Consider the following 23,381-nt stretch of genomic DNA (forward strand, 5'->3'; position numbering starts at 1 on the left):
GTAAATAAAATGTGGTCAGTTTAAAAAACAGAACATTATTTGCCCATAAAAATCCATACTGATATTTATATACATGCTACAGCATGGATGAACCTTGATAACATTGTGTTAAGTGAGCAAATCCAGATGCAAAGGACCACATATTGTATAGCTTCATTTACTATATGAAATGTCAATAATAGGCAAATTCATAGAGATGGATAGTAGATTAATTGTTGCCTGGGGATGGGGAAGGGGCAGAAATGAGATGTGATGGGTATTGGGCATGGGTATTGGGCATGGGTATTTTGAGGGAGGTGATGAAGAAAATGTTCTAGAAGTGGACAGTGGTTGTGGTTGCACAGCCCTGTAAATATGCTAAAAAACCACTGAACTGTATATTTTTAAAAGGTGAACATATCTCCATAAAACTGTTATGAATATAAGTTTATGTTAGTTGTGTAATATCTTTGTCACTTGAAATATTTGTCCCTTATGGTCTGTATGTATCTTGACTAATTTGAGGCATATTTGGCTATCATCATGTTCGGATGCTTATGCTTTAATTATGGAGCCTCTGAGTTTTTCCTCTTTATGCTGTTTCAGTGAATGCCCCAGCCCTGCACACTTCAGAAACTAAATCTAGTCTGCCAATGGCACAAGGTAAGTTTCAGTAATAGTCTCAGTGTTTTATGTGCAGTTGCCACCCGGAGTTAGATAACTTATTAACCAAAAGTGATTCTGTGGAGGTAATTTATAATAAAACAGGCAACATTTTAGTGATTGCAAAAACAGTTATTAAAACTGCAGTCTTCGTGTGTAATATTGTTGTAAACTGGACATATCCCCCAAAGTCTTAAAGTGTAAAAGGTGTATATAGGTATAAAAGGTTGCCGGACTCACAAGTAGAGATTTTAACTTGAGTAGTGTCTTAATTATTTATGATTTTTGTGGAAAGTAGTAGGTGTTGGGTAAGAATGGTCTGCTACCAGACCAGCCAACCAGCACATGCCACAGGGCATATGTGGTTGTTTTTATAACTTTCAATGTGGCAGCAAGTCACCTTTTCTAAACAAATAGTTTGAATGACTGCTTGGGAAAAATCTAGAAAAGACATATAATGGAAACTAAAGGAAATAGGTAGGAACCACTGGGTGAAATCATTGCCAGGGTTCAGTTCTTGGACCAGATCAAACGGGTGATAATTGTTATTAACATGATCCAATAGATGGGCTGAATATTTGTAGCTGCATTTCACTTTTTATACAGTTAAAGTGATTACAGTTTTTATAGTATGTTCTTTAATATGATGTTTTCCTGTGGTCTGTTGGATATTACATACGCATTAAGATGGGAGAAGGGCCATCTTTTTCCTGTCTCACATACAATTGCTGTGGAATCCAATGATTACTTCAGTCTTCTTTCATTTTTGGTCTTTTAAAAAGGTTACACGTAAATCCATAATCTAACTGGTCAGTATAGTGGCACTTTTTGTCTTCATAAATATCGTGATCTGTATACCATGAACTTTAGTAATAATCCTTTTTACTCACGACTGACTCATGAAGTGTTTATTGCACCTTATTTTTTCCCCGGAAGATCATTTCAGGTGGATCAGTTGTCTTGAGTATGTGATCACAATATGTGATGTATAAATTCTCCACATATTGATCTTCTTATTTACAAGTGTTTAGAGCATGCAGTTTTTTTCCTTTAGACCAGTAACAGATAAAAGCACATTGGACATAAATAAATTTGCTTTAATATTGAATGTATAAGAAAAGTAGCAATCATTCGGTATTCATATTATTTTATGTCAGGTCTAAAATCTCTCTGTTGCATCCTTTTGTAAAGCACTACTGGCCACTTCTCTTTTGTACTTCAACAGTGTATTTCAGTTTCTTTTACTTCCCCGCCCCTCTACTTTGTTATTGTTAGCTTTCTGTATGACATTACACAAGGTCCCAGTTTCTTTTTTTTTTTTTTTTTTGAGACGGAGTCTCGCTCTGTCGCCCGGGCTGGAGTGCAGTGGCCGGATCTCAGCTCACTGCAAGCTCCGCCTCCCGGGTTCACGCCATTCTCCTGCCTCAGCCTCCCGAGTAGCTGGGACTACAGGCGCCAGCCACCTCGCCCGGCTAGCTTTTTGTATTTTTTAGTAGAGACGGGGTTTCACCGTGTTAGCCAGGATGGTCTCAAACTCCTGACCTCGTGATCCGCCCGTCTCGGCCTCCCAAAGTGCTGGGATTACAGGCTTGAGCCACCGCGCCTGGCCGGTCCCAGTTTCTTTGTCATATATTTTTGTTGCTAACTAAAGGACACCCCAGTAGGTACATTAAGCTGTCTGGGGTTAATTCAAGGGTGTGGACAAATCGATCATTTCTAACGCATGTGTTCTTGGAGACCCTACCCTCACTGGCCCAGAGTTGCATGAATCAGTCATGCCCCCTTCCTGGCATCTGCTGGGATTGAAATGCTAGTTTTAAATGCCAACCAGACCTGGCACAGGGCCTACAGCCCTTGGATGGGGATCAAAGCTGATTTGTGAGCATCTCAGTGGGCAGGAGCTAGGAAGAGACTTGGCCAGGGCCCGCCAACGTCCCCCACCCCATCAGGCCAGCTTCCCCAGGGCGGCAGGGGCAGGGCAGGTTAGTCATGGATTGCATAATGTTTATTCGCCCGTTCACTCTCTGTCCTTTGTTCCATCTCAAAGCTTGATGAGGTTCTTTACCATGAAAAATCTCACGATTCCTTACCTTTGGGGGTTGGGTCCCCTGGGAAACAGACTGATACAGAAGTTTACAGGTGGGACGGGGGTTGCCCTCGGACAGCACCTGTGAGAGAAGCAGTGTTGGGCGAAGGGGACGTTAAACCCAGGTGCAGCTGCAGCAGAGGCCTCAGCCAGCCCTGCCTCAGAGCTGCAGAGCTGGGATGAGTGCTCCGGCTTGTCCTCCACTGAGGCAGGGGTGGGGGCCACTGCCCCTTGCATTGATTTGTCATCTGATGGGGGCTGCCCCGAGGAGAGAGTGAGCTAAAGCAGCCTGGAAGGAATTCCACTGTAAGCTGCTAAGAGCCAACATTGCCAGTGCTTCTGTCCTGATAGGATCTAGGTAAAATGGGAGCCCTGATGGCTCCCTGCTTTCAACTCTGCTACACAAGCTGAACAGTACAGACAGTAGGTTCTGATTCAAAGGCAGTTGATAGGATGAAACACGGGTTCTGGAGAAGATAAACAATCAGGTTCTGATTCAAAGGCAGTTGACAGGATGAAACACGGGTTCTGGAGAAGATAAACAATCAGGTTCTGATTCAAAGGCAGTTGATAGGATGAAACACGGGTTCTGGAGAAGATAAACAATCAGGTTCTGATTCAAAGGCAGTTGACAGGATGAAACACGGGTTCTGGAGAAGATAAACAATCAGGTTCTGATTCGGAGGCAGTTGATAGGATGAAACACAGGTTCTGGAGAAGATAAACAATCATGCTTGATTCCCATCCCCTATTATGTGTTTTTACTGGACAAACCTCAAATAACTTTTTGTAGTATTTTCACCGCTGGAGACCACTTTGCTCTTTGCTCATGGAGTTGTGACTAAATGGTGATATTAGGATGCCCAGAAAATAAAGTAGACTTTGTTGCTGTTAAACTGACCCATACACCAATTGCTTAGGTTGCCTGACCTGATAATATGGCCCACTTTTAGAGCGAAGAGTGCAGTGAGGATGCAAAATAACCACTTTTCCCCAAGTCTATGGGCACCTGCTAGGTTCTACCTACATGTGAAGCCCTCCTTTAATTTGGCCTATAAATTGTGAGGGGCTTGTGTATACATGACTTTAATTGTATATAGCTACAATGATGACCACAAAAACTGGAAACTTTCTTTTTTTTTTTTTCTTTTTTTTTGAGACTGGGCATTTCTCTGTCGCCCAGGCTGGAATGTGGTGGTATGATCATAGCTCACTGCAGCCTCAACCTTCCGGGCTCAAGTGATCCTCCCACATAGTTGAGACTGCAGGGGTGCACCACCATACCTGACTAATTTTTAAATTTATTGTATAGACAGCATCTCATTATGTTGCCAAGGCTGGTTTCAAACACCTGGACTCAAGTGATCCTCCCACCTCAGCCTTCCAAAGTGCTAGGACCACAGGTGTGACCCACTGCACCCAACTTAGAAACATTTTTATTAGACTTTACAGTTATTATGTTTTGCTCTCAAAGCAAGTATTCTACATCTTGAAATACTGAAACTTAACACAAGCAATAGTTTCTTGTCCAATACATGACAGGTGGTGTGCTCCAGACTTCTGGTGTATTGTGTCTCTTGATGGAAAGAAAGATGGCTTCCCCCTCTGGACACCACTGGCCCAAATAGTGTTACAGAAGTGGGATGGGGACTGTTGAAAGGAAGTCTCAGTTCAGTGGAATTCCACCCTGTAAAGGAGAATGGGCCTGCTCCCTGTCAGGTGACCGTGCTTACGTGCAGTCACAAGAGGAAATGTCTGGATATGCCAATAGGATCTCCTAGACATATATCCTGGCAAAGCTCAGAAGAGTCTTCAGTGAACATGTCTTTGACAGGGGTTAACATGCCACATGTAGTTATCTGTTTCTCTAGCGGTGTTTCGTCACTCCTGCTTTCCTTCCTTCACCGACTACTGGGTAATGACAACTGTGGGCCACTCCTGAGGGTAACACCAAGGCGGGCATGACAGAGATACAGAAATGAATCAGAAGGTAACTTCTGAATCAAATGTAACTTCCCCAAGGAACTTATAGCTTATAAAGGAGACCACATGTGTATAATTATGGTGCAAGGTGAGAGCCACTGAGAAATGAAATGGGTATCCAGGCAGGGGAGAGATTTTCTCCATTTGGGAGACTCTGGGAAGACTTCCTGGCATAGCTGATATTTGGCCATTTGAGCCGAGTAGGAGGTGAATATATTGGGATGGCATCCTAGGCAAAGCCAACAGTAAGAAGGAAAAGGTGGCAGGAAAGCACTAGATGTGAATTAGCAGTGCAGAGTAATTACTTGGCCACGCATAGAGAAGAGGAGGAGATGTGAGGGAAGTGAGGTTGGTTGAGGGCGTTCATGGCAGCTGTTGAGTGCCAGGCTGCAGCTGTCCAGGGTCGTTCTTGGGGCAGTGTGTAGCTGCTGAGTGTTCTTGAGGCTGGGCGTGCAGAATTGGAGAGCTGGGCTATGGGAGGCTTGGCCTGACCAGAGCGTCTCCAAAGAATCTGAGCTGGGGAGACCAGTTGTGGGTGTGGGTAATCCCGCATTTGAGATTCCTCCCCAGGAGTCTGGGTTGTGGTGACGAGAGTGGAGAAGGAGTGGACAGACCAGCGGTTTGGTGGAGTTGGCAGAAAGGCTGAGCAGGTGATTGGGGACCAGGGCCAAAGCCAAGGAAGGTCAGAGCACAGTGAACTCTAATAATGGGTGGACAGCGGTGGCATTTGAAGAAGTCAGGAAGACAAGCCTAGTGAGCGCCAGTGGGCAGGCATCATCGCTTTGTGGCCAAGTGCCCAGACTTTGGAAGCAGGCAATCTGGATTCACAGCCCAGCCCTAAGCTGTGGGCTTAGGGACTTTTCCTACCAAGTGCAGAGAGCAGCCATGGCTACCGTAGTGGCCATTGTGATGGGCCAGCAAGGCACAAGCCACTGAGTAAGCTCTGGCCAGTGTTAGCTTCTAAGGTAGGCACAATGAAGTCCAGCCAAAGTCAGCCAGGGGCAAAAGGGCAGGGGTAGTTAGAGGACCAAGATCCTTTCTTCTGGAGACAATGGCAGGAAACTGACAAGGATTTTTTTGAAAGCCTCTGGCAAGTTCATGGGAGACTCAGACCTCTGAGTGTTTTGACTCTCTCCCTGGATCTCAGCTCAGGACAGGTTCTGGGATGTTTGAAGGCTAGACTGGTAGCTTACAAAGCACGAGCAGGGCAGGTCCTTCCCTCCTGATATAGGACGTCAGCCTGCTTGTTTTGGGAGCTGGGATTTGGCCAGTCTCACTTTCCCAAGCCCTTGTGATGGGAGCCATGTTCGGGAATCTCCCCTTCTACCAGAACTCTTCCTCTCTACACAGAGGGAAACACGTCAGAACCTGGCAGTTATCCTGACTCTAGAGAAATAAGTCATAGGAGTATCCCTGCAATAAAATAATAAATATGTGTGAGATGATTTCATGGAAATTTTAGTAAAAATTTCCTTGTGACCTTGTTTTGATCACAAGTACAATAAAATACAAATGGTGTGACTTTTTAAAATCTGAAATTAGTTATCCTCCTTAAATTTCTGTTTTCAGCTGTTCAAACTAGTAATATAGTCTATTTGTATAATTTTAAAAAATCTTAATGCTCTATAACAAATTTGAAAAGCACATTTTTGGTGGTCAGCAGTTGTGGTACCTGGTGGGCTTAAATGCTTCTTCATGGCTATGTCCACACTTCAGCATTAAGGTGGTCTTAGTCATAGGCTGCATTCTAGAAGTTCACTTGAAAGTAGTTTCAGATACATTTCTCCCATACAGCCAATGTTACATACATTGACTAGCTTACTGGCTAAGCTGTAAGAACCTATCTATATATACCTAAATCTGTCTCTCTTTCTCTCTATCATCTCTCTATCATTTATCTATCTGAAATAGAGTTCTAGAAATACCCTTTAATGAATAAAAAACCAGACCCTTTAAAGTGGGAAGCATTAAATTTGAGATACCACACATGTGGATCCCTGCCCAGCCACCTGATGAGCACTCAGTAACTGTTGGCCATTTTTACCCTGGCTCGCCACCCACTCCCAGGTCTGGTGGTAGAATGAAATGACCTCCCACTTGGAGGTAAAAGTGGAGAGCTGGTGGGGGGAAGTGCACTGTATCAGTCTCCAGCTGAAGGTGAGTGAACCATGCACCAACTTCGCTGGTTGCATTTCATTCCATGTCTAATGCCTGACCACCATCATTAAACCTTCACCCAAAACCTGACCTTCCCCATGAAGGAGATTTCCTTCAGTTGATGGAATAGGGTTTGGTTTTATGCCTGCTGCTGGCAGGTTTCCTTGTGTATACATATAACATTTCTCTGGGAATAGTCATCCAAAGACCTCATCTCCCCTGAGTGCGGTTGCTGCTCTAGGGTGAGATTGGGAAGAGTCCTTCCTCATCTGCCTAGCTGTGGGTCCAGGGCATTCTCCAGCCCCGGAACTAGGTCTTGAAATGTATCCATGCAGGTGTTGAAGAATGGCTCTCCGTCTTGCTGCTGACCTCTCTCCTGTCGTTCCCCTTTTATCTTCTTGGTCTTACCACTTGAAAACCATGGGGTTAGCACCGGGAACAAGTGGGAATCCCAGGTCCTTGGAAATTTGTTATGTTTCTGTAGTTGAAATATTTTCATTAATTTTCTGTTTAGCCACTTGATCGAAATACTTTATAAGTAATGAAGATCTTTTGCAGTTGTGCCCTTGTGTCATAAAAGGCTATTGCAAGGCCGGGCGCGGTGGCTCAAGCCTGTAATCCCAGCACTTTGGGAGGCCGAGACGGGTGGATCACGAGGTCAGGAGATCAAGACCATCCTGGCTAACACGGTGAAACCCCGTCTCTACTAAAAAATACAAAAAATTAGCCGGGTGAGGTGGTGGGCGCCTGTAGTCCCAGCTACTCGGGAGGCTGAGGCAGGAGAATGGCGTAAACCCGGGAGGCGGAGCTTGCAGTGAGCCCAGATGGCGCCACTGCACTCCAGCCTGGGCGACAGAGCGAGACTCCGTCTCAAAAAAAAAAAAAAAAAAGGCTATTGCATACTAGATTGATGAATAAGAAACTCTAACTTAATTATTTAAAACTATAATTTCTGTAGAGTTTAGTTAATGGAAAGTACATAGAAACTGAAGATACCATGAAAAGGTGACCATCTTTGACTGATTGCCTCAACATTTTTTCCTCAGTAAATATTTGCTATTTAGGCATGATTAAAATACCATGTAATTATATCTTTCCAAATCATTTGAAAGGAAACTAACATTACTTTGCTGTTGTCCTGTTTGTACTGTTCTTATTTTTCCTTGTTAATAGAACAGGCATTCTCGTCGCACATACTGGAACCCATAGAAGAACTTTCAGAGGAAGAAAAAGGTAACAAAGGGCTTAATCAGGTTTACCTGCGCATATTATATTTATATACCAAAACCCAGGCCTGGAAAATATGAGCCAGTGGTTTTTATTCCACTACATCAAAATTAGGAAAGACATTTAGATTTGGATTTTACTTCCAACCCACATGGAGTATTCTGTTATCCTATTCCCCTAACATTCTGTTCTGCTTCCCCCTGCTTCACAGTATTCTTATGCAAGCAGATAAGAAATTTTCTGTGTCAGGGAACTTGAAAAAATATTTAAGTCTTTATTTTAATGCAGATTTTTCTGATGAGATGACATGTTGACACACACATGTGTACCAGATGATCTGAAAAGATTTGTGTCATAGTGGTGATTTATCATAACCTTAATCTGAAATGAACTGGTGAAATGCTTATTTCCAAATTATTTTTAATAGCAAGAAAAGCATAATGTCTAAGTTCTGGATGTGGAATATTTATGTGCAAAACAATATCTTTATGGTGGAATCTGGGAGCTGTTACGGGTGTTGGGAGATAATTATTACTGCTTACTCATTTTATTTGATAGTCCTAACAATTATTTTCTGTTGATCAGTTTTTAAAATTTATGAAGAAAGCTTTACTTATGAGGAACATTTTCTAATGCTAGATTTGTAGATTTTGAAAACAATTATATTTGAATCAATTTATCATAACTTTTTCTTATTAATTATAATAATTCACCATATATCACTTCTTTAGGAGAATTGTCATATATCACCATATATCACTTCTTTAGGAGAATTTAAGCAAATTGTCAACACGTATGTGGAGTCTGGTTTTGTCATTTTTGTCAGGAAGAGAAGTCAAATGATATGTATTCTAATATGTAAATTCAATATTTATTATAACTCTTCCCTTGTTCTCTAGACATTTACCAGTTTTTTATTTTTATTTTTATAAGGCTACAAATTGAGAGTTGACTAGCTCAGGCATATTCATAATACCTATATGAGGTATACTTTCAAGTCTAATCTTGCTGTGCTAGTGATCAGTCACTTTTTGATGTTTTTATGGGGTTTGTTTATTTTGCTTCCATGTATCTTTGTAATTTGTCTTGACTTTGTATATTTTAGACAGACCATTTAGCTTAGGATTGCATATCTTCCTGTCCCAATAGTTGTTCATGTTTGGCACTGATTTGGAAGAGTTTGGTTTTAGTTGCTTCATTTTCTTATTTCTTTGTAATTGCTGTTCCAATGTTTAGAAACCTGCTTCTTTCAGAAACAAGAGCGACTGTAGGTGCATTAAATTACAGAAAGCCATAAAAACTTGTTGAGGGAAATTTTGGGGTACTCTGATGAGCATCACTTTAAAAGATATTGTCACCTTCTTATGGGGTCCTCAGCCTTGTTCACACTGTTAAGCAAATAAATTGGGGTGGGTCATTCCCAGATACTTCCAGCACCTTAAAGATGGCTACAACCCAGGCATCAAACGAGATCCTGCAGGCTAAATCGATTCCACAGACGCTGATTTATTCGAGCTGCACTATTGGCAAATATTTTACAATCTGTTGCCAATATTTAACTGTAGTGCAATCTACACAATTTAATTATCTATCACTATGTGATAAAGTCCCTTCCAACTCAGAAATTCTGGTTGTTGTTTTTTTTTAATTATTGGCTTCATGCCACAATACAATACCCTGGAAACCCTGGGTCATGGTCTACTGAGCAACATTTAGCAGGGCTGAGCCGCCACTGCCGGCTACGGAAGCCACCTCCGGTTTGCCATAATCCCCCTCAACTCTTTCACCCCACGTTGCCTTCTTTGCTTTATGTAGGCATTTGAGCTTCTGAGCCCTATAAAGTTGAAGAGAAATAGTGCTTTAAAAATACTGTCTTTAAGTGATTTTCAACCAACCCTGCTGGTTTCCCAGAAACGGGATGAACAAATCTTACTCTATTTGAGTTCTGAATAATGACACATCATTTTGCTTGCAAGTAACACACTTCCTCTCTCCTACATGCATATCATTTACTGATGTCCAAGACATAAAATCCCGTATTCTGTGAAGAATCTGTGAAACATGTCAGGAGGTTCATAGAAAAGGTCACGTAATTTCAAAACTGGAACTTCAGGTCATGTAGTTCACACTCATTTAAAAAATGACTAGTGAGGGTTCCTATAGGAATCATGATTGTCCACCATCACCCAGAGTGGTCTTCTAATTTCCACTTCCAGATTTCAGTCACTGCATCCCTCTGCCTGTGCTTTTAGAGTTCTTCCAGTCAGTGTAAGACGGTAGCTTGGAATCACTGACAGCAAACACCATCATTGGTTGCTGCCACATTTAGGGGGCTGGACTGGAAAAGAAAATAACCCTTGCCATGCTCCACGTGTACAGCTCTGGCAGTAGATGGGAGAGTGCTGAGGACCATGGAAAATACCTCAGGGTCCACGTGCACCGCTGCAGAAACCAGTGACTGCCTCCTTCTAGCACCTGTGTGGAGTTAACATACTGACAGCAGATTAACTGCCATCAATAAATTCCTCAGCTTGTGCTAACATTTTGCAGATAAGTGCTTGCGAAGCTCAATTTTGGCAGTGGTTTACAAAAACAGTGTGGCTTTTACTAAGAAGTAACTCACACACGCATATTTTTGTGTACCTGCTTTTTGAGCAGAGGCATATTTGACCTTGCTGTTTTATAGATGCTAGAACGTGAGGGCCAGAAGGGATCTTAGAGGCCATTTTATTTTCCAGAAAGAAAACATAGGGGGATTAAGAGCCTGCTTAAGGTTGTTGGGTTTAATTAGTGACAACATCCAGGTTTTCTACTGTCCATAGTTTACTGCAGAGAGCAAATGGAGAAAGGGAAGCTGACGTGGCCTCTACAGGACCATCTGGATGGCCTTTGGGGAAGTTACTGTACTGCTGTTTCTAGTATCCTCATGTGAAAAATCTATCATTACTAGGTGGTAGATAAAGTCCTTTTGAACTCAGAAATTCAAGGATTTTTAAAAATCATTTGCTTTGTGCTACAATTATTTGTTTACCATAAATGGGATGTTGTATGTCTGATAAAATTGATCCCATGTATGGATTGTTGTGCATTAGCCTGGCCATCTGCTTGCTTCTGTTTGAAAATTTGTATTTGAAGGAAATGCTAGTCTTTAGAAAGTTTTGCCTTGGTCTTGGTGAGCAATATGTGCTTTAACTAAAATCTTCAGCTGTGGTTGATTTTCAAGTGATTAATTCCACTTCTACATAAAAACTTTATTTTTCCCTGCCTACTCTACATTCTTTCTCTTGCTTCCATTGGCCAGTCCCAGCCTTGTAAGAATCTTTACCAAGGGTGCTGTAATTATTCATAAATGATTTCCCAAAGCAAGCACCAGTATATAAGGTGAATTTGAGGATAGAGGGAAATGCTTAATCTGCAGTAGTTTGGAGAAACTCAGTCATCAAAATGAACCTGTCATCAGAGTTGAGGGTGATCAGAGACACATCGGCAAATGAATTCAACAACTAACGGCAAAGGCTTTACAGCTCTTCTAACTGTGGCCAAGTCATTCCAGGCATTGCTTGCCCCTGTATGTGGCCCCCAAGTCCCAGAGGAAACGGCCCAGAGCCTCTTTTTAGGCGGTGCTTCTGTGTACGTCCTTCATTATCTGAGATATTGGCCAAAAGATTCTTTGCATAATTGGGGTAAGGGGTATGTCTTTTTCAATGGTAGCACCAAGACTTCCAGGCTGTCTCTTGGTGCCTCTTTTTATTTTTGGCCCTAGACAGTTGCACACTTGATGGCCACCTAAAAGCCAAAGCCAGCGACATAGTGGCTGCAGCTATGATTTTGTAGAAGTACTTTTTTTGGTGGTTTCAGAATATTTGTAAACATTGCTGGTTAAACAGCAGCACGATTGCTGAGACTATAAGATTTAAGATTAGTTATGACTTTTAATATATAATTATATGCCGTTTTATCACTTCAGCTTAGCAAGCTGCAATAGCAAAACATAGAATAGTATTTTTGTGCAGGGTTTTTTTCTTCTATGTAATGTACAAAAAAGTAATCTGACTATTTTTGCTTTCAGTAAAACCATCTATTTATGTAATAGAAATATTTTTTAATGTGGGAATGGAACTGGTGTTTAGAAAACATCTTAAACAAAAAGACATTTTGTTCAAGATCTCCTGCAAATCCAAGTACTATGGGTATTAAGAATCCCGTCTGCTGAGATGGGTGAGGCAGCAGCGAAGGGAGAGTCTCTTAGGCAGCCTGGAGCCCTACACCTAGGAAATGGCATTTGATACCATCCTCTGGTGGGCAAAATGCCCCTGCTAGGAGATTAGGCTCCAAAATGGCAGTATAGTAGTCACATTTCTCCCAGATCAGGCTTTGGACAGTCAGTAAGGGTCTGAACTGCCAAACATCGCATCTCTTTAATCAAGTCTTTAGTTCCTTTATACATAAGGACTCAGATTTTTAAAGGTCATGCCATCATTCTTCTCCAAACTCTTTTGAACTTGACATTTTTTTTTTTAGTGGGGAATAAAAAAGGGATAGGGATGGAAGTGAGGAGAGTGTGTCCTGTTGGTTTTGGTTTCTTTGTTTTTAATTATAGGTTGTTTTAAACAAAATACACTTTTGCTAAGACTTTTGTTATCCTTTTTCATTTTGGTAAATGTTTTGAGGGGGATAATGATTTTCACATCTTGAAGTTTTATATGTACTTAGCTTCTAGTAAACTAAAAAACTTTGAAAAAGTTTTTTTTTTTTTAATTTAAAATAAATTGAAATGGGGTCTCGCTATGTTGCTCAGGCTAATCTCAAACTCCTGGGTCCAAGTGATCCACGCACCTTAGCCTCCGAAAGTGCTGGGATTACAGGTGTGAGCCACTGAGATGGCCAAAAACTTTTAATTATTTAAAGTAAATTGGGCTTTTTCTTCATAAGATGATACGTAAATTCTAACAGAGTGAGCTTAGAGATGAATTTTTCAGGAGATAGTGATATAATTCTAGTGATAAAACATGAAACTCCTAAATAATTTTTTATCATGCTTCTATAGATACATATATATCTATAGTTGTCATCTGATTAAGTGATCCAGAGTCTTTAAAAATACAGAAGTTTTAAAGTAGATATAAAATAGTTTTAAAAGCTATGTAACTTAAGCATTCTGTATTGTGCTGAGTGACTAAAATATCCAAAAGTTTTAAAACATCACAAATATTTACTTGCTGCTTAAAAGCTGTGCTTTGTCATTTTCTGCTTAGAGATTTGATGTATTTGCTTAATTCATTTTTTAACACATTTTTAAAACCTTATTTCAGGAAGAGAAAATGAACAGAAATTAAATAACAACAAAATGCATTTAAGGAAAGCTTTGAAGAGTAACTCCTCCCTCACTAAGGGACTAAGAACAATGGTGGAGCAGAACTTGATGGAGAAACTGGAAACCTTGGGGATTAATGCAGTATGTTCATTCATTTTTGGAATATTTGTTAGTTTTGCTATATTTTGTTTTCTAAATTAGAAATGATCAGAGAAGAGAAGAAAGCACATCAATTCTGTCCATGTTTGGAGACCAGAGTCTAATGTGACCTACTTTATTTATCAAACACTTGAATAGCATTCACTGTGTGCCTGGCACACTTCTAAGAACTTAACAAATATTAACTCATTTAAACATAGATACAAATCTCTGAAATAAATGACATTAGTATCTTGACAGTTTACAGAAAAGGTAAGTAAGTTGATTAACGTCACACAGCTAGTAATGAAGGAGCCAGGGTTTGTATCTAGGCAGTCACAGTGCTGCTTACATTCTGATATTAACCTCAAATCATTGCCTATTACAAAACCAGCACTTCATTAATACATGTTGAATGAATGGATGAATGGATACGATTTCATATTGTTGCCAGATTGAATAATTTTGGTATATCCTATCATATAGATTTTTTGCTTTTTCTATTTTTATTGACATACATAAAAGACACAAACCTTAACTGAACTTCATTAGTTTATATGTATATAAAAAAGTGCATCTACATATGCATATATACATATATATGCAAAGCTTGTGAGCACATATGCATGCATGGGCACACATGTGGATGTGTATAGTGTGTATGTGTGTATGTAGATATGTATATGTACATGTATGTATCTGTGTATATGCAGATATCTGTGTATGTATATACACATTTGTGTATATGATATATGTATGCACATTTGTGTATATGTATGTATATAGATATTGTGTATGTTTTCAGATGTATGTGTATGTGGCTGTATTTGTGGATATACATGTTTGTATACTTGTATGTATATAGGCAGATTTGTATGTACATGGATGTGTGTGTACGATCTATAACCAGCACCCAAATGATGAGATTGAACATTTCCAACACTCTGGAAGACTCTCTTTACCTTCTCCTGTCAATATCACCCCCTACTTCCCAGTTGGAGAGAAAGGGTATTCTGACTTAGTTTTGCTTGTTCTTGAACCTCATAAAAGTGGAGTCATACACTGTGTAATATTTTATATCTTCTTTTGCTTATGATTTTATGTGTATGATTCATACCTGTTCTTTTCATGTAGCAGTAGTTTATTCTTTATTTATTGCCTTATAGCATTCTTTTGTGTGAGTATACTGCAGTTTATCCCTTCCCTACTGATGGACATTTGTGTTTTTATTTTGGGGCTCTTCTTGGCTGTTCATTCTTGTACATGTCTTTTGGTGAACATGGGCATTTGTTTTTCTTGAATATATATCTAGGGATGAAATTGCTGGGTCAAAGGGTAGGCATATGTTTAGTACAGTAGGTGTTGTCAAATAGTTTTCCAAAGTCTTTGTACCAACTCACACTGTCCCTAACAGTGTTTGAGAGTTCAGTTGCTCCAATCTTTCATCCACTCAGTCAGTCTTTTTAAATTTGCACATAGACCCTTTTTAGGTGGGTTTTGACCACCCTTTGGGCAGTGGAAATCAAAGACATTCATCCTACACAGATTGTCTCCTGAAACTGTAGTTTTCCATATTGATTGTTTGCAAGTGGCTTTTTGGGCTTTAATTTTAATTGGGACATTTTCTTTTATCCTAAGATTATTAAAACTTTCTTTTTTTTCCCTAATGCTTGGAGAGGTTTTCCTAGTTTTTTGTTTGTTTTGTTTTGCCTTATTTTGTTTTTGTCTATCTGGGCTTTAAGAATTAGGTTTCGAAACAGTGCTTTGGAGAGCTAACTTAATTTTCAGTTGGATCAGGTGTCCCAATATCATTTGTTGTATAATCCATTGTTTCTCCATTTATTTAAAAGGACATTTTTGTCATATAGGAAATCCCTATATATATTTGGATTTGTTTTTGGACTTTCAACTGTTTTACCTTGGTTTTTGTGTATTCCTTTGCCCACACCATACTAATTTAATTGTAGTAGCTTTGTCCTGTGTTTTAATATCTTTTATAGGCCATGCCTTCTTCATTAGTCTTCTTATTTCAAAAATTTATTGGTAGTTCTTCCATGTTTTGTTTTCCAATGAACTTTAGGAATAACTTTTCAACTCCCAGAATAATGCTTGTTGGGATTCTGATTGAAATTGTTTCCAGTTTTGTATATTAAGTAGGAAGGATTGACATTTGTACAGTATTAGGCCTTATCCTCCAGCTACATGGTATAGGATGATAGGCATAAAACAAATGATTGTCCAGACAAATGGGAGATCTCTAATTTAGATTGTATGAAGTGAAATAAAGGAAAAGTAGAGGAGGGGGTTGACTGAATAACTGAGGTCAGAGAAAACTTCTTCTTGGAGGTGGTACTTAATCTGATGATGCAGATTTCTGTCCTGGGCAACTGGGTGGGTGGTGGGGCCAGTTCCTGGGACTGGGAAGGCTGAGGGAAGCAAGGGGTATGAGGACAAAGATGGTAGGTAACATGTGTGTGTGACACTGTTATTCAACAAATATCCCTTTAACTAATTTTCTTCTGTCTAGATTCTCATCAAATCCAGATGACTTTTCTCATATTGTCTCTTTAATTATGCTATTTGCATAGTTAAAAGTCACCTCTAGCCGGGTGCTGTGGCTCACGCCTGTAATCCCAGTACTTTGGGAGGCCAAGGCAGGTGGACCACGAGGTGTGGAGTTTGAGACCAGCCTGGCCAACATGGTGAAACCCCATCTCTACTAAAAATACAAAAATTAGCTGGGCCTGGTGGCGGGTGCCTGTAATCCCAGCTACTAGGGAGGCTGAGGCAGGAGAATCATTTGAATCTGGGAGGCAGAGGTTGCAATGAGCCGAGATCGTGCCATTGCACTCCAGCCTGGGCGATAGGGCCAGACTCTGTCTCAAAAAAAAAAAAAAAAAAAGGAGAAAGAAAGTCACCTCTGATGCTCTGATGACCTATTGTTCCTTGTAGAATAACCTTTCAGCCTTTTGGGTTGGCATTTAGTCTCTTCTGCTGGTTTCATCACCCAGGTCTTTGTAAGCATTAACCTGTGGGATGTGCCTTGCCTGTTTCTGCCTCGACACCTTCCTTTCTCACAGGTATCCATACGCCATGCCTATCCATCTGGAAATTTCTCCTTGTTTTTACTTGTTTGACTCCACCTGTCCTTCAGGCCACAGCTCAGCCTTCCCTTTCAACTTTCTCTGGCCACTGGGGCCTTCAATGGCCTCTCTCCCTGGAATTCTTCTAGTCTTTGTAGACTCATTGGGTCCTTATGACACATAGCTGCGTTAGTCAGCCAGTCATAAACATATGCATGCCTTATGTGCCCAGCTGAACCCTGGCCCCTTTGGGGCCAGGACAGTGTGTTATTTGTTGGGGCACCCTCACCCTCTACACACAGCTGGAGTCCTGTAAGGATGGATTGAAATGTTGGCATAGTTAACGCTGATATATCCCCATGAAATGAAACCTCCCAGGATAATTGGCCAACTTAACATCTTATTTTTTCAGGATATACATGGCATTTCAAGTGATCAATTGCACAGAGTACTAAAAAGTGTGGAATCAGAAAGACATAAACAAGAAAGAGAAATACCTAACTTTCATCAAATTCGAGAATTCCTGGAACATCAAGTCAGCTGTAAAATTGAAGAGAAAGCACTACTATCTTCAGGTAAGCTTGTTACCTACTGCAAATGGGAGCTTAATTTAACAACTTTTTCTTTTTTCTTTTTTTCACCACAAGATATCATTAAATAAATGATTATAATTTTAAATGGTTAACAAATTTTGCCATTTCATTGACAACTCTCTTACTGTTTGTACTATTAAATGCTGGGTCTTGGGTTTTGTTTTTACAGTAAAAACAAAACAACAACCCTAGAGTCTGGCTTTAAACCCTAGAGATGGGATTGTTCATTTCCACAGCAGCATAGGGGGTATTATACCATTTACCTTTGCTTTTCACTTACTGATCGTAAAGGCAATGGAGACTTATGAATGACACTATATTCCAGATAAGTACAGTGTTTCTCAAATGGATACCCTTTCAACTGGAGAAGTACCCAAAATGATACAACTTCCTCCCAAAAACAGACAACTGATTAGACAAAAAGCTGTTTCTACTGATAGGACATCTGTTTCAAAGTGAGTATTTCAGTCCTCAGATTCATTTTATCAATGTTTGTCTTAGCTCAGGCTGCTTTAACAAAATACCATAGAGTGGGTGGCTTCACAGAAATGTATTATATTCCCATTTTGGAGGCTGAAAGTCCAAGATCAGGATGCCAGTATAGTCAGGTTCTGGTGAAGGCCCTCTGCCTTGCAGACGACTGCCTTCTTGCCATGCCTTCAGATGGTGGAGATACAGCGAGCTTTGGCCTCACTTCCTCTTATAAGGCACCAATTCCATCATGGGGGCCCCCATCTTCAATGACCTCATCTAAACTTAATCACCTCCCAAAGGCCCACCAGATACCATCATACTGTGGGTTAGGTCTTCAACATATGTATTTGGGGCGGGAGGGGCACAGACATTGAGTCCATAACAGTGTTTGGTCCAACAGAGAATCACACTTGTAATTCCTACCAGTCTCTTGTTGACACTTGGTGACTTTTGTTGCTGCTCTTCCTCGTTAGTATATGTCAAAAGCAAAACTCACCAGTTCCATAGAAATGTATCTGAAATTATATTATTAACTTCTGCAATTTAAAAATATTTTTCTGTTGTTTTTTAGAATTAAGAAAAATATTGTGGAAGATCATTTTCCCAGAAAGTCTTCAACTATTACGTGAGTACTGACGGGGATGGGAGGGTCATTTTAAAAATTATTTTCACTGAACATTCCTTTCATTTCAAAGTAGTGCGCTTATTATGGTTGAATGAAGCCATAATTTTTTACTATCATAATTTGTCCCTTTGTGATATGTTATTTGTGACATGTCTTTGTGTCTTTATCAGTTATTACATAAGTCAATAGCCCTTAACCACATTGTGGACTCCATTAAGAAGAGGGACACCTGAGTCATTCTTATATCCACCCCCTGACAATGTTGAGTAATTTCTCAATAAGTACATTTAAATTAAATGGTATTAAATTTAATACCATTAAATTTTGAGTTTTTATGTTGAGTTTTTATGCCTAGGCCTGTGACAGTGTAAGTTTGTTTTAAATGTAATAATTTCGTGTTCCAGTTTTTTGTGGAAGTTAATAATGACCCTAGTAGCTCTTCATCTTTTAGATTCTCTTAGGATACTAAAAACCCTACCTCAGTTGCTCATCACCTGTGTGCTACTGATTTAGTTGATTACTGTTTTAAGCTTGTTTTCTTATCTGTAATATGGGATGTTTTAAGTCCCAATTTCCTTATCTGCAATATGGAATAATGCTGCCTTTTTCACAAGAGAGTTCTACAAATTAAATGGGAATGTATGAAGAGGGCTTGGCTCAGTGCTTGGCACTTGTGGGTACTCAATAAATTGTAGGTATATTGTTACTAATTATGAGTAAGACTAATTTGATCATGAATAATCATCATTGCCTTATTCTGGAGATATTGATGACATAAATATCTCTTCATTGAGGCACTGCGTATTAGAGACAACAAACAATGATTCACCCTTCAAAAGCACTTTTCTTATACATAATCTCATGGGAAGAGCATTATTTCTTGGGATGTGGTGTGAATGAATCAACATGTACAAGACACATTGTCTGGAATTTAGGTGCCCAATAAATATTATTTAAATGAACGAACACTGCTTTGAACCTCTATTTCACTTTAAAATGGGGGTAATAATTCATGTAATGATACAAATGAGATTGTGTATGTAAAAGCTCTTTGCAATAAAGTGCAGTATAAAGAAACTGTAAGTAATGACACAATTTTAAAAGATGAGTGCTTATACTGAGGAAATGTTTTTCTTTGAGTAATGTTTTTCTTAGGTGTATGAAAACCAAAATTATTAAGAATATACACATTTGGGTTTAGAGGAGACAGGCCCCAGCTTCAGCCCATTTTGATAAACATGCCCCGTGGCTGGCAGAGATCTGGGCGTGGGAGGATGTTTCAGTCATGGGTATAACCTCTGGCCTTGCTGCCATCTTGGTCATAGCCCCAAAGGCACTTGTGCCCACTGGGAATTACCTGAGCAAGGTGCCACCGCTTTAAGAGGCATATCTTTTAATATCATAAACCCTGAAGCGTTACGAAAACAGCACCCCGTCTCGGTGTTCATTTGTGTAGGACCCCTCCCTTTAGTTCGGAGGAGGAGCAGGAGGACGACGACCTCATCCGGGCATACGCATCCCCAGGCCCACTTCCTGTGCCGCCATCGCAAAACAAGGGCAGCTTCGGGAAGAACGCAGTGAAAAGTGACGCGGACGGGACCGAGGGAAGCGAGGACACTGATGATTCTCCCAAGCCCACAGGTGAGCTGTTACCTTGGAAAACTCTCTGGAAACTTTATTTAGGACGGTGGCCCTCACCCGGGTGTACCAAGCATCGGGAGTCTGAGCTCTGGGAGGGTGTGCAAGAAACAGATGCAGCAGATCCCAAAGGCGCCCACGGAAAATGGGCAGGGCTTAGCACTTTCCAGTCAAAGGAGAGGAAGGAGTTGGGAATGATACCTGGTGTATTGGTTTGCTAGGGCTGCTATAACAGTAGCATAAACTGGGTGGCTTAAGGAACACAACCTTATTGCCTCACAGTTCTGGAGGCTGGAGGTACAAGAGTAAGGTGTAGGCACTGTTGGTTCCTGTGAGGGCTGCCAGGGAGGGTCTGTTCCGCGTCTCTGTCCTTGACTTGTCTTCTCCCTGTGCATCCTCACATCATCTTCCCTCTGTGTGCGTCTCTGTCCAGATGTCTCATTTGTATAAGGACATTGGATTAGGGCCCACCCTAATGACCTCACTTTACCTTGATTTCCTTTGCAAAGACTCTGCCTCCAAATAAGGTCACATTCTAAGGAATGGGGGTTAGAAATTCAACATGTGAATTTAGAGGGATACAATTCAACCCAGGACACTGGGTGACTATGAGAATGGCTGTTCTAATACACTGTGCTGCCTCTTGGAGCTGGAGTAATACTAAAGGAAGACAAGATCTTAGCTTGTCACTGCAAATATTTGCTGACGAGAAGTAGAGCTGATGGGTCATTATTTTTTTTTAAAATTCTACTTAGTGCAAATTTTAAATTATATATTTTAAACATATCAGATGTAATTTATTATATTTAATATATTGTATATAATTTTATATTTATTTTTGGATGTAATTTGTATTGTATATAATGTGTATATACCATGTATTTGTGTAATGAGATAAAATATAACGAATTCATTTAAAAATTCATATTGTTTTTGTAAATACCCTTATGAATATTCCACTCATACAGGTTATCTAACTGAAATTAATTTCTGACCACACACTTGAATGAGATCATCTTTCTTTGATTTAAAATGAAAACTTTAGGCCAGGCACAGTTGCTATCACCTGTAATGTGAACACTTTGGGAGGCCGAGGCAGGAGGATTGCTTGAACCCGGGAGTTCAAGACCAGCCTAGGCAACATAGCAAGACCTCGTCTCTATTTTTTTAAATTAATTAAATAAAATGAAAACTTTATAGCTCATAGTCTCAAGGATTATGATTATTTTAAGCATTATGTGTTTAATTTTTTAACCCCAAAGTACATCAACTGATTTGGAAGTAATACATAATTATTTCCAAAGCTTAGACTCTTTCAAAGTTTCCTGTAAGGTTATTTTGGAACTGAAGATAGATGAAATTTCTAAATACTTCACTTGCCTAATTTTTATTGATCTTATAGGAGCCACCATTAAAACACCTACTGAAAAAGTTGAAAAGATGTTTTCACATCGCAAAAATGTGAATAAACCAGTTGGTGGAACTAATGTTCCTGAGATGTTTATCAAAAAAGAAGGATTACAAGAACTAAAGGTGAAATCACTTTTACTTTCTAGATATACATTTATTTGTCTTTTGACAACACCTTAATGGTCATACTTTTTGTAGTGAAATATAAAACAGATAGTTAGCTGGTATAGTAGAGGTTGAGGTTTTCACCTTTCTTGTTCTCAGTATTGCATTTCTTTCCATTCCATAGACAGTCAAAGATACTGGTGTGATAACTGCAACAATATATAATAAGCATCACACTTTACAGGTTTTCAAAATCCTGTCACATGTATTATTTGATACTTGCAGATATCAAATGATTTGTACAAAGAAATTTGTGACTGACCAGAATTGGGGCCCTTCAGATCTTCTCCACTACCCTCGCATGAGACCTTAGGGACTTTTAAGGGTTTAGCCCCACTGGGGAGCTGAAGTGAGGGTGGAGCTCAAGTTCCTCTGTCTGCATTAGAGAAGAAGCCCAAACATTTTCCCAGCGGTTCTAACAGCCAGGATGCCAGAAGTGTTTCTGTGGATGGAGCTCTTCCATTGTATTTCTGGGCACAGCAATGAATCATCTGTGTTGACTGGTCTTCCAGTCCAGGGCATTTTGTCAGATTACTTTTATTAGTTAATTCTATTTGTGTTACACAAGCCAAAAAAGACAGAAAGTCTTGTGTCATTCAAGAGAGCACAAAAGCATCTTTCTTTAGGAAGGACATGCTAGAACCGTGTGCACCTTCCAGTTGGGGGCTATTTCTCCAGGCCTTGGTGTGATGTGCCCACAGTTAGATGTCATTATTATCACAGAGGTAAGAAGCGAGAGCAGACCTCACTCCTACTCCAGAGCACCCTGCCTTTTAGAGTTTCATACCCCTACAGTGTACCATTTCTGGAATTTTCTACATGATTGATAGAGTAGGAAACATATATTTCCATGGCAGAAATGAAAAAGAGATGATTCAGATTTCAGAATACCAACTTCCAAATCCATTTCATTGCCCTGCAGAAATGACTAGATTTGGAAGTATTAATAGTTCCCCACTTCTTTCCTTATGGTTCAATGTTAGATGCTCAGTCTAACCAATAAAATGATTGAGAGGCACCGGTTTTTGTTTTTGTTTTTTTTAAGAAACATTAATTATTCTCCATGCCTTTCTTTTAGTGTGCAGATGTGGAGGATGAAGACTGGGACATATCATCCCTAGAGGAGGAGATATCTTTGGGAAAAAAATCTGGAAAAGAACAGAAGGAACCTCCACCTGTGAAAAATGAACCACATTTTGCTCATGTGCTAAATGCCAGGGGCGCATTTAATCCTACAGGGCCAAAGGGAGAAGGTTCGCTGCTTTCCCCTCTAATACAAGCTCAGTCCATTTTCTTATTAGTTGTGTTTCATCTTTATAAATATGTAATTAACTTATGCTAGTACATCATCAGACGAGAAAGAAAGCTGTCAGTGCTTTCTTTATATTATTTAAATAAGGAGTGGATATGTATAACTTACTGATTCATATATATTGTTATTTTTATTTAATTATAGGACTAATCTTTAGTCTTTATATTTTTAAATTTCTTTTTATTTTTATTTTTTGAAACAGGGTGTTATTGTCACCCAGGCTGGAGTACAGTGGTGCTGTCATGGCTTACTGCAGCCTTAACCTTCTAGGCTCAAGCAGCCCTCCCACCTCAGCCTCCCCAGTAACTGAGGCAGTCCTCCCACTTCGGCCTCCCAGAGTGCTGGGATTACAGGCATGGGCCACCACTCGTAGCCCCCAAATTGTTTGTATTCTTTAAATTTTTTTTTTTGTTTTGTTTGGGCGCAGTGGCTCACGCCTGTAATACCAGCATTTTGGGAGGCCGAGGCGGGCAGATCACAAGGTCAAGAGATTGAGACCATCCTGGCCAACATGGTGAAACCCCATCTCTACTA

At 40.0% G+C, this 23,381-nt stretch overlaps 1 protein-coding gene across 6 annotated transcripts in view; it reads left to right on the forward strand.

Annotated features, from left to right (window-relative positions):
• Positions 1–23,381, forward strand: part of DZIP1 (DAZ interacting zinc finger protein 1) — a 65,034-nt gene that overhangs the window by 38,608 nt on the left and 3,045 nt on the right. For 3 of the 6 annotated variants that reach the window (XM_033177414.1, XM_033177418.1, XM_033177415.1), the window contains 9 exons: positions 586–642; positions 8,042–8,101; positions 13,408–13,550; positions 17,043–17,205; positions 17,549–17,678; positions 18,269–18,322; positions 19,779–19,963; positions 21,363–21,493; positions 22,614–22,950. In XM_033177414.1, the coding sequence (XP_033033305.1) occupies positions 586–642; positions 8,042–8,101; positions 13,408–13,550; positions 17,043–17,205; positions 17,549–17,678; positions 18,269–18,322; positions 19,779–19,963; positions 21,363–21,493; positions 22,614–22,877 (1,187 nt within the window). In that variant the 3' untranslated portion in view covers positions 22,878–22,950. Of the gene's footprint in view, positions 1–585; positions 643–8,041; positions 8,102–13,407; positions 13,551–17,042; positions 17,206–17,548; positions 17,679–18,268; positions 18,323–19,778; positions 19,964–21,362; positions 21,494–22,613; positions 22,951–23,381 lie in introns of those variants that run through there. The other 3 variants (XM_033177419.1, XM_033177416.1, XM_033177417.1) reach the window with 2 other exon arrangements.

Source organism: Trachypithecus francoisi, unplaced genomic scaffold (assembly GCF_009764315.1).
Source record: "Trachypithecus francoisi isolate TF-2019V2 unplaced genomic scaffold, Tfra_2.0 Lachesis_group18, whole genome shotgun sequence".
In the NCBI taxonomy this organism is placed as follows: Eukaryota; Metazoa; Chordata; class Mammalia; order Primates; family Cercopithecidae; genus Trachypithecus; species Trachypithecus francoisi.